This window comes from Marmota flaviventris, chromosome 8 (genome assembly GCF_047511675.1).
Source record: "Marmota flaviventris isolate mMarFla1 chromosome 8, mMarFla1.hap1, whole genome shotgun sequence".
Classification (NCBI taxonomy): domain Eukaryota; kingdom Metazoa; phylum Chordata; class Mammalia; order Rodentia; family Sciuridae; genus Marmota; species Marmota flaviventris.
The window spans coordinates 40,762,067-40,773,161 of record NC_092505.1 but is presented as its reverse complement, the minus strand read 5'-3'; the positions used below and the strand labels follow the sequence as shown (position 1 = coordinate 40,773,161).

The 11,095-nt window shown below is 45.3% G+C and overlaps 1 protein-coding gene across 2 annotated transcripts; it reads right to left on the bottom strand.

Moving 5' to 3' along the window:
* Positions 1 to 658: 658 nt before the first annotated feature.
* Abcf3 (ATP binding cassette subfamily F member 3) lies at positions 659 to 10,158 on the bottom strand. 2 transcript variants are annotated; one of them, XM_027951487.2, is made up of 21 exons: positions 10,043 to 10,158; positions 9,672 to 9,819; positions 9,459 to 9,538; positions 8,921 to 8,967; positions 8,512 to 8,609; positions 8,289 to 8,411; positions 7,862 to 8,128; positions 7,484 to 7,564; positions 7,226 to 7,285; positions 7,095 to 7,151; positions 6,970 to 6,992; positions 6,802 to 6,857; positions 6,485 to 6,685; positions 6,318 to 6,394; positions 4,861 to 4,905; positions 4,649 to 4,781; positions 3,551 to 3,639; positions 1,746 to 1,837; positions 1,440 to 1,572; positions 1,201 to 1,288; positions 659 to 1,116 (listed from the first exon to the last, which is right to left on the bottom strand). In XM_027951487.2, the coding sequence occupies exons 1-21, from the start codon at positions 10,113 to 10,115 to the stop codon at positions 958 to 960; spliced, it is 2,130 nt and encodes a 709-aa protein (XP_027807288.2). In that variant the 5' UTR covers positions 10,116 to 10,158; the 3' UTR covers positions 659 to 957. The 2 variants fall into 2 exon arrangements, with proteins under 2 accessions (XP_027807288.2, XP_027807290.2); XM_027951489.2 differs by lacking the exons at positions 8,289 to 8,411; positions 8,512 to 8,609; positions 8,921 to 8,967; ... (1 more) ...; positions 9,672 to 9,819; positions 10,043 to 10,158 and having other exon boundaries at positions 7,484 to 7,589; positions 7,862 to 8,060.
* Positions 10,159 to 11,095: the final 937 nt, after the last annotated feature.

Below are 11,095 nucleotides of genomic sequence, written 5' to 3'. Positions count from 1 at the left end.
CGTAATTAAACACACACACACACCTGCTTTTGAGATGTGTCTCTGTTATCCAGGCTGAACCCAAGTTCCTGTGTGCTGAACTCAAGCAACCCTTTTATCTCGGCCTCCCAAGAAGATGGCACTCCAGACAGCAGGGTGCTGCACTGGCTTTCCCTCTCAAAGAATGGTTAATTTGAAAATGAAGTGTCCTAGTTTTTCCCATTAGATTCTGTTCTCAATTCCCTACTTCTCAGGTCTCTCCTATATGATTAAAAGAAAAATGAAAACACTGATGCAAAATGGAGACAAAGATAGGCCAGAGAATCCTGGAGAAAGCAGGCCAGATTTCAGAATCCATCTGACTCCTAAGCAGCAGGGGCTAAGACAGAGGAGTCCAAGATCCCTTCAGCTGAGGCTGAGCCCAGGCCAGGGTATAAACACCACATGATACCAATACACTGCTCTTCATTCCACCACTCAGCCTACCCCCAGGTCAGGCAGATGACCTTAATGCCACACAAGACTCAATGTCTCTTCTGAGGGACACAATTGGCACTACTGTTATTTCCTCTGTGTGACTGATACCAGTGTCACAGAAAAAGACCAGAGTGCCCACACCCTCAATAATATGTAACCATTGCAGCCCTGAGAGGGAGCAGTAGAGATGAGGCAAAGGAGATGCAGGGGATAATTTAATTTACATAGCAGCCACTTGGGGCCCAGTCAATCTGGGGCAGTGGGGGTAAACAACCCTAGAGGGTAGCCCCACCCCCTTCTGCTGGGATATAGTCCTCACAGACCCTTGGATGGGGCTCTCCACATTGTATAGAGAATGCTCCAGTCAAAAGGAAGAGATCTTGGAATAAGGCTGTCCCCAGGTAGGGGGAAGTCTGTGGCCTGGACGTGATTGCTTAAATGGTGGCCCAGGGATCTTCAAAACCAGTCCAGGTCCTGGGCATAGTCCTTAGCCTGGTGGCCCTAGAGAAAGCCCTCACGGCGAAATTGTTCCTGAAGGAGGGCTCGGTACTGGTCAAATCCCCCCTCAACCCGGGTGACGCCGCCTCCTTCACACACCCACAACTCTCGGCACACAAGCCGGATGAAGCGCTCATCATGGGACACCAGAATCACACCACCCTGAAAAACAGGACAGCAAGAGGTGCTCAGGGGGAAAGCAAACTGACAAGTAGGGAGTGGTGGTAAGGGTGAAAGCATACTCACCCTGAAATTGTTGAGAGCTCGACCCAGAGCCTCAATTGTCTCCATGTCCAGATGGTTTGTGGGTTCATCCAGAATGTAGAAGTTGGGACTGGAAGGCAGAACCCAGGAAGGTGGATAGTTATGTGATGAAGGGGATGGTGGGAGAAAATGCATCCCTCTGATACAAAGATGAGAGAATCATTTTCTATGGGCAAAAAGGGAAATGGAAAGGGCAAAAACGCTAGAAAATCAGGGCTCACCAGGGCATGGTCATCTGAGCAAAGGCCACCCGGCTCTTCTGGCCCCCTGACAAGCTTGCAACAGGGCGCATTGCCAGTTCTCCAGAGATGCCATACCGGCCCAGCTGGTGACGATATTCCTCCTCAGGTCGTCCTGGAAATGTCCCCTCTCATCAGGTAGGCTCCTGACCCAACTTTGTCCTAAATGCCCATTGCCTCTATATGCCCGTGTCTTATGCCTAGTCTTGAGCATGGCTGCTCTATACCAACCCCTAGCCGCAGAGGTCAGCCTGAGCCCTCTTGCCTCAATTCAGATCCCTAACACACCAGGAAACTTGCGTGCCAACAGCTCCACAGCACTGACATTCAGGTCCAGCTGCTCCACGTGGTGCTGGCTGAAATAGCCAATCTTCAGATTCCTGCAGACAGAAATGAAGATGCAAGGCAATGACTATGAAAAAGTGTATGTGGCTAACCTCCAGGACATATAAAGAACTCAAAGAAATACCACCCAAAAACCAAATAATCCAATCAATAAATAGGCTAAGGAAATGAGCAGACACTTCACAGAATATATAACTGATCAACAAACTTATGAAAAAATGTTCAACATCTCTAGCAATTAGAGAAATGCAAATTAAAACCACTCTAAGATTTTATCTCACTCCAGTCAGAATGGCAATTATCAAGAATTCAAGCAACAATAATTGCTGGTGAGGATGTGGGGAAAAAAGGTACACTGATTCATTGCTGGTGGGATTGCAAAATGCTACAACCACTTTGAAAAGCAGTGTGGAGATTCCTTAGAAAATCTGGAATGGAACCACCATTTGACCCAGTTAAATTCCTCGGTTTATACCCAAAGATCTTAAAATCAGCATGCTACTGTCATGCAGCCACTTCAAGTTTGTAGAAACTCAATTCACAATAGCTAAACTGTGAAAACAGCCTAGATGCCTTTCAATAGATGAATGGATAAAGAAACTGTGGAATATACACACAATGGAATATTACTCAGCCTTAAAAAAGAATGCAATCATGGTATTTACAGGTAAATGGATGGAGCTGGAGAATAACATAGTAAGCAAAGTGAGCCCATCTCCCAAAACCAAAGGCTGACAGGTGGATGCTGATCCATAATGGGGGTGGGGGGAGGAAAGAATGAAGAAACATTGGATTGAGCAAAGGGGAGGAGAGGAGGGGAGGGTATGTGTGGCGGGGTGGGGGGCGGAGAAGATGGTGGAATGAGATGGACATAATTACCCCTATGTATGGGTATGATTGCACAAATGGTGTGACTACATCATGTACAACCAGAGAAATGAAAAATTGTGCTCCATTTGTGTAAAAAAGCAGAATTTAAAAAAAAAAAAAAAAAAGAAAATAAATTTGTGAAATTCCATTGCTACAACGAGAACATTCAAACAATATACTCTTAGTATGGGAAATTGCAGACAAGTATTTTGTAATATATGTTAAAATGTTTTAAGAGAAACTGATATAATGTATTATCTGTACAAAATATGTGTTGATTTAAAAAACATTTTCTATAATTTTATGTTTCCAGTACAGTTCTAGCTTCTGGCTTATTTTTTGTCTTCCTTTTTGCCAGATTTAATCCTTATGATTGGTCCCGTCCCCCTCCCCCCTGATTTTTTTAATTGGTGCATCATAGTTGTACATAATGATGGAATTTATTGTTCCATATTGATACATGCACACAACATCACAATATAATTTGGATTATTCCCTATTACTTTCCCCCTCCCTTCTCTCCTTCCACCACCTCGTCTTTCCTCTACTGATCTCCCTTTGATTTTCATGAGATCCTCACCTCCTACTACTTTTTCTTTTTAAAAAATTTTAACTCCTAAAACACTCCTTATGCATTTTAACCAATGCTTGATCCTTTCTTCTTTTACTCTATAAAACTTTATGGATATTTGTAGTCATATACTACCTTTATTGTGATGACAATATAATTCTACTAATAAGAGAGGTCTTAAAATGTATTATATTCCTTTGGCAACTGTAAGTACTTATTGTCTATTATCCCCCCCTCCAGAAAAAAAGAAGTGTAAGCAGTGTGAGTGTATACGAATGCGTACACGTGGTTAGTGATGGTACCTTACCTATGAGCATGTCTGATGCCTCGAACAGGTGCCAAGTCCCCCATAAGTAGCTTCAGCATGGTAGACTTTCCAGCCCCATTCTCCCCAACCTGTAAGTAGCATAGGAATGTTAAAGAGCGCACATGAAGGAACACAGAAAGGAAGGAGATGAGAAGGGGTCCTAGGTTGTGCCTTCCAATATCCCCCCAAATTTCTTTCTTTTTTGCAGGGATAGGCAAGTACTCTACCATTGAGCGACATCCCCAGTCCCATAAACAAAAAACTATTTCTCTAAAAAACTAAAACCAATACTTGAGTACTTACTAAGTGCTAGGATTTAATCTTTCCAATAACCAAATGAGGTAGATGCTACCAGCCCCCCTTTTATTTTTGTATGGTACCAGGGATTAAACCAAGGGGCATTATACATGAGCTACATTCCCAGGGACAGAGACTTGCTAAGTTACAAGCTGGGCAACTTGAGATCCCCTGCCTTGTTCTCCTGACTCTCTGAGATTACAGGAGTACACCATTGTGCCTAGTTTGTTAGGCACCCCCCACCTCCCACTTTTTTTTGGTACCAGGGATTAAATTTAGGGACACTCAACTACTGAGCCACATCCCCAGTCCTATTTTGTATTTTATTTAGAGACAGGGTGTCTCACTGATTTGCTTAGCGCCTTGCTTTTGCTGAGGCTGGCTTTGAACTCACGATCCTCCTCCCGAGCCTCTGGGATTACAGGCATGCACCACCGCGCCCGGCTTGTTATCTCCCTTTTAAGGAAGAAGACATTGCTTGGTAACCAAGCTAGGGAATGGTATGGTCAGTCAGGATTGGAAATTTGATTCTGAAACCCATGTTCTTGCTAAAATATCCCATGGTTAACTTAGAACTGAGACAGAAAAAGTACTGCTCTGAGTATTCAGAAAACACCACATGCCAGGCTTCTAAGCTCTGTGGGTAGCTATATGAGGCTAGAATATGAGTACTGCAATGTCCTTTGCCTAGACCCAACTCCTATGCCTGTGCACCTCCTTCTATGGCCTCAGGATGGCCCAACCCGCACTTTCTGTGGTGCAAGAGTTGCAGCTCAGGGAATAGACAAATAGTAACCATACCACACATATGCGGGACTCAAGATCAGCTGAGACAGACAGACGACTGAAGATGATGTGCTTAGGATCATAGTAGAAATCCACCTCATCTAGCTGCAGAATTGGCGGTGAGAACTTCTCAAACCCATCAGGGAATCTGTAGGAGGTGTGGGTGTGGAGCATTGGGTAGCCAGAAATAAGGGCTTCCCCACCAGCACCCCCAGTTTAGCACTCACTTCATCACAACCTCGGATTCTTTGTCCACAGGCTTCAGCTCAGGTCTGAGGAGAGAGAGAAAATGGACTAAATTATGATTTTAAGAAGTAACTTTATTATGGCTCGGGGTATGGCTCAGTGGTAAAGCTCTTGCCTATCATGTGCAAGGCCCTGTGTTCAATCCTCAGTATCCAAGCAAAAATAAATAAATAAATAAATAAATAAAAACTTAAAAAATAACCTTGTTCCTCTTGCACAAGTAATATAAGCTCAGAGAAAACTTAGGAAAATATTGTAATCCCCAACCCAGTTGATATTATTTTAGAATACATTTTTCTAGTTCACTATCTGCTGAAAAAGATTCACCCTTTTTTTTAGCTTTTTTAAAAAATTACCTTATTTATTTTTGCAGTGCTGGGGACAGAACCCAGGACCTCACACATGCTAGGCAGGTTTTCTACCACTGAGCTATATCCTCACCCCCTTTTTGGAAGTAGTTTCCTCCCATATGTGGTACTGCGGATTGAACACAGGGCCTCCACACATGTAGGCAAGCACTCTACCACTGAGTCACATCCCTAGCCCCTATTTTTTTGTAGGTTTTTTTTTTTTTTTTAATTCCTGGTTAATATATTATGATATGTGTTTAAATGTCACAAAGTTCTAAACTTTTATGAACTTAATCTTCCTCCCAGAACTTCTAGAAAGGCTACTTGAGATTAAAATCGCAAATTACAATATCATTAGTCATTAAGGAAATGCACGTCTAAACCACTTCACACTCACCAAGATGGCTAAAACTGAAGAGTTAAGAATAAATGTTGACAAAGATGTAGAGAAACTTCAATTCTCATACATTGCTGGCAGGAATGTAACAGTGTATGTCCTTTAAAAATGATGTGGCAGATCTTCAAAAAGTTAAACATGAAATCACCAAGTAAACCAGCAAATCCACTCCTAGCTATTTGCCCAAGTGAAATGAAAACATGTTCACACAAAAAGATTGTACACAAATGTTCATGGCAGCATTATTTGTAAAAATCAAAATAGGAACAACCCAAATGTTCATGACCAGATGAATCCATAAACAAAATATGGTATATTCACAACAGAATATAATTCAGCCATTAAAAAAAATGTACTGATGCATGCTACAACATGGATGAACCTGGAAAACATTCTAGGTGAAAGAAGCTAGATACCAAAGGTCACGTACTGTACGATTTTTTTTTTTTTTTTAATACAAAACATCTAGAATAAGCAAATATGTAAAGACAGATTGTAGATTAGTGGTTGCATAGAAAAAGGCAAAATCAACCCTTTAAGAGCAGTGTAAAATATTTTCTGCTTTCCTGCAGGGAATGAAGTCAAAGTTGCCTGCCAGCCAAAGAAGACCTGGAACAGGAGGGCAAAGATAGCCTGCAAAATGAGGGAAGAAATGAAGAAAACAGGGTCTGGCCAAGGACATTGTACTCACAACTTCTCCAGCATCTTGAGTTTACTCTGCACTTGAGAGGCCCTATTGGCATTGTAGCGAAACCGGTCAATGAAAACCTGCAGGGGGAGGGCAAGGATTGGTCAAACTCCCTTGCTACCCACAACTGATACCATGGGATGGGACTCAAAGCCCTGTGTGCCCCACACCTGGATGTGCTGGCGATACTGCTGCTGTGCCTCATATTCACGCTGCTGATTAAGCAGCCGCTCCTGCTTGCTCTTGATGAAGGTCTCAAAGTCTCCCCGATAACCATCTAGCCGCTGACTGTGCAGGTGGATGATGTCTGTGGCAATGGCATTCAGGAAGTTTCGGTCGTGAGAGACGACTAGGATTGTGGAGGGCCATGTCTGAGGAGTCACAGGACAGCAGGCCCAGTTTGGGAGGGTAAACAGATCCCAGGCTCCCAAGTGTCTTAGAGGCAGACTTTCCCCAAACCCACTAAAGAGCCTTTCCCCAAATTCACCTGTAGATAATTCTCCAGCCACAGAATGGCTCTTACATCCAGCATGTTTGTGGGTTCTGTAGAAGAAGTAGGGGGCACACACTTGTGATTAAAGGGCTGTAGAACTAGGAAAAAAAGATGTTATTACCTGCCCCACCTTGAAGCCAGGGTGACCCATTTTAAACTCACCATCTAATAGCAGAAGATCTGGCCTATGAAAAAGAATACATGGCATGAGGTTTTAGGTCAGTGACTCATTGTCATGTCCTAAGACCCATCCTCCCTAGGCTCACACATGGTTTCAGAAGACTCACCTAGCAAACAGGGCCCGGGCCAGGGCCAGTCTCATCCTCCAGCCACCTGAGAACTCCCTAAACAGAGACACATTAGTGGTATTAATCAGAGTCAACAATGTTGAGAACCAAGAATGGCAAGCATCACTCACCGGGTGGGCTGCTGCTGCATTTTAGGAGTAAAGCCAAGTCCAGCAAGAATGACTGATGCCCTAGGAATGAAGAAATTAAAAAAACCCAGTTGGAACACTTCACAGGAGGGAAAGGTAAAATATAATGTGCTATTTAAAATAAGAAAGCCCAAGAATATTTTAAAAGAAGTAGGACACAGGTAATGTGTGCAAGCTAGTTAAGATTGGAAAAAAAAAAAAAAAAAAGGTAAAATATAATGAGGAGGAGGAATTTCAAACCTGGCAGGTGCCTTGTCAGCCTCAATCTCTTCCAATTTGGCATAGATTTCAGCCAGCTGTGCAGCTTCTGGACCCTCTGCCCTGGAAAAGAGAAAGAGCAACCAGCCTAAGTTGAGGCAGTCTAGGAAGATGCCCTGCACCCTATATAGTTTGAAAACAGGCTACTTGTTGCTTTGTTGCCAGAACAGGAATAGAACACAGGAAGACTTGCCCAAAGTATTGAGTCAATGGGTGCTGAAAGAATGAGGGCTTCAGAGTCCCACAATGCCATATTCTAAGCTCTGCTAAGCAAGAAGGATGAACATGCAAATCAAGGACTGGGACAGCATGGCAGGCACTCTGAAAAACAGCTTCTGCTAGGTCTTCCCTAACTCTCACCTGCCAGCAGCAATCTGGGCACTGAGCTTACGCTCCCGCTGTAGCAGGTCCTCTCGCACACTATCACTCTCCAGCACACTCTGAAGGGCAGGGGTGTCATCTCCAGCAACCTCCTGCTCTACATGTAGCAGGGAAATGTGGGCTGGGACCCGCAGGCTCCGGGTGGCCAGCATCTTCAGCAGTGTTGTCTTCCCTAACCCATTCCGTCCCACCAGTCCATATCGGCGGCCCCATGCCAGGTTCACATCTGCCCCAGCCAGGAGTACCCTGCAAGAGTGGAAGAAAGGAGATTAAGGGTGTTTTAAAAACAGGCACATAGCAAATAGAGCAGAATCCTAACATTGTTTTTAGGCCCATTTCATCTCTCCAAATTCTCCCTACATTGGAAAAAGAAAAAGAATGCCACCCCATATTGCCATTCTCTCACCTATCTCCAAAAGACACATCAAAGTTCTCAATTCGCACATCATAGGACTTGTTCTTGCCAGATGATTCCAATCGACTCTCCTTTCTGCTGCCCGCCTGGCTGGCTGATGCCTCTTCTAAGACTCTTTAAAATAGATAAGTATATAGCTTTCAGTGCTCCCAACCACCCTTCTGTCACAATAGACTGCTCTGCTCTCCTTCTGAGCCCTTCTTCCTAAACTCACAGTGGGTTGCTGGTCTTCAGGGTGTCCTTCTCTGAGCGCTTCTCCTGCTTTGCCTTCAGTCGGGCCTCGGCCTTTTCTAGCTTCTTCGCATTCACTGTCTAAGTGAATTCCAAACACAACCATTTCACCCTAAGGTGTAGGCTCAGAAAGAGATGTTCTCTCAGAAGAGAGAACATCTCAAGTAAACCCTCACAAATTACTCATGTTGAACAGACTCAAAAGTTCACAGAAAGACACAATTAGAAATCCACCCCCCCCAAATCATGTAGGTATGATATATCAAAATATTAAACTGTCATGTATAACTAAAAAAGAATTTTTAAAAATCTCCCCAAAGACACTGACATTTGGATAGCCAACTCCCATACCCACCACGGACACAGCTCCCTCCCTATCACTTCCTCCTCACCGAGGACTGTTCCCTCTTTAGCAGTCCTGGAAGTTTGGTGTCACAGTCTGTAAGTGAGAAGAAAAAGCAGTCACCTTCTCCCTGAGGGAAGGAAAACTAACATTTTGAGTGATCAACAAGAACCTGGTATGGACACACATTTTTAAGAAAGTATTACAACCCTGGAGATGGACAGCTATGATTTTCTCCGAACTAAAACCCCCCACAAATCTCACATATAAGGATATAGGCACTGGGGCACATAAACAACTCTTTTACTATTGATCAATAAGCTGCAAAACTGGGGAAATGACATCAAATTTGTCCAGCTCCAAGACCCATATACTTCCTACCATACCTAACAGCTGGGAGAACCCTCCAGTCTTATTCCCATCATCACAGGCTCTTTTGCTCTCATAAACATGTCAACTAGCTCCTACAACTCTTGCCCTGTGAAAAAGAGAGGAAGGAGTCCTCCAAGCTGTAGGGCACAGGTGGCTGGGGGTGGAAGCTGCATAAAGGACAGAGGGAGGCTAGTTCAATCTCCCCTCACTCTCACCATAGTTCTCCGTTATCTTTGACAACTGGATAGGGGCGTCCAGTAGCACCTGGCTACTTCCCTGGCTCTGTGGCTCAGCCCTAGGGATAGGGATAAAAAGCGCAGTTAGGAGTTGAGGGAAAAGCTCTACGGCCATGAGACCTCCCCCCAATTCTTGTCTCTGAACCGTTAGCCTCCCTTCGCCCCCATCGACCCCTATTCCTTGGCACATACAGGCGCAGAGTGTTGTACATGCGTTGGCACACAGCCCTGATGCCCGCGTCATCCTTGCTGTCCCCGGAAACCTCTTGCAATAGTTCTCCCACAGCTTCTACCAAGTCATCCACAGACTCGAAATCCGCGCTGCCGCTGTGCAAAACGCCTGGACGAAAAGTGGCAGGACCAGGTAGATAGCGGTCGGGTGGACATACAGTATCAGGGCTTGAATCGCGACCCCAGTCCGCGCTCCAGACCCAACCGCCCCTCGGGACAAGAGGTCACTCAAGAGGAGAGGCCTGGTAGCGGTCTCCAACACTGCCATCCCTTACTCTTCCCCCGCGACCTCCAATTCGGCCTTATCAGCCAGATGATTCGGTTTGGCTCACCAGTCACGTAGTCGAAGACCTGTCCGTCAATTTCTGGGAACTCGCTCCGCAGGATTTCGGCACAAGTCGCCATGTTCCAGTCGGAATCCCGACCGCGCAGTCGCCGAGAGACCTCTGTCTAGGCCCGCCCCCTACCCTTCCCCCGAAATCTCGCTCCTCCTCCCACAGCGCATGCGTAGCAGTGACGTAAGAAACGAGCCGAGGGCGCGGAATCTGCCGGGCGGGGAGAACAGGGCTGGCAGAACCGCGCGCAAGCGCCGCTCCCAGTTTAGATGAGCTTCTCCTTCTGCGCCTGCGCGAAGCCTACTGTTGCAAGATTAGCCATGTGTACAGTTCTCGCAGCCTTTTGGGAGGTGGCGATCCAGAAGCGAGGGGTGGGGCAAGGGCCCTCAAGGTTTATCAGGGCGCAAAGCATGAATGGTCTTGTGGATGGGAGTCTTCCAATAGGATGAAGATTGATAAAACATCGTTTTCTGCTAGGTTTTTAAGCGTTCTTCGAATTGCTTATACAGTTGTATGTCCAGGCAGGTCCACTTTGGAACCCTCTGAGAGCTTTGCTGACTCATGCCCGCCCTGCCCTCTCAAGAAGCCCCAGGCTGTCTTCTGCGTCCGCTGGTTTTGTTCCAGTCTGGCTGTTCAGGTCAGCCAGGTGCCTTACCCCCGCGCGGCACGACCCGCCCTCCCTGTTTTACACTTCTTGACAGTGTAGTCGACCCTTGCAAATTATGCCAGTTCTTTCACCACCCCAGGGCACAACCTCATACAACCCCAAAGGAAAAGAAAACCAGATAGACACCACAGACGGTAGAAGTTCATGGTATTTATTCCCTACCTACACCCACAGCAGGCTTTCCTGCACCATGAATCTCAGTGTCAGTAGAAGGATATTTCTCTTCATAGATTCCTCAGGTAGAAGTTAGGATTCTGTCCTTACATGACGCTACTGTTTGATATTTTAGATAAATATTCTTCCAACTTGGGGCTCTAAAATTGGCACCTAAAATTACTCTTTATCCATTTATCGTTTTGATTAAGTATGGCCACAATGAGGAA

Bases quoted from the DNA above. Each gene is read 5' to 3' on its own strand.
- Abcf3 (XM_027951487.2), bottom strand. From the start codon at position 10,115: ATGGCGACTTGTGCCGAAATCCTGCGGAGCGAGTTCCCAGAAATTGAC. The intron at 8,610-8,920 runs GTGAGGAGGAAG...GAATTCACTTAG, and splicing joins TAAAGAGGGAACAGTCCTCG to ACAGTGAATGCGAAGAAGCT. The intron at 8,129-8,288 runs GTGAGAGAATGG...CCACTCTTGCAG, and splicing joins GATGTGTCTTTTGGAGATAG to GGTACTCCTGGCTGGGGCAG.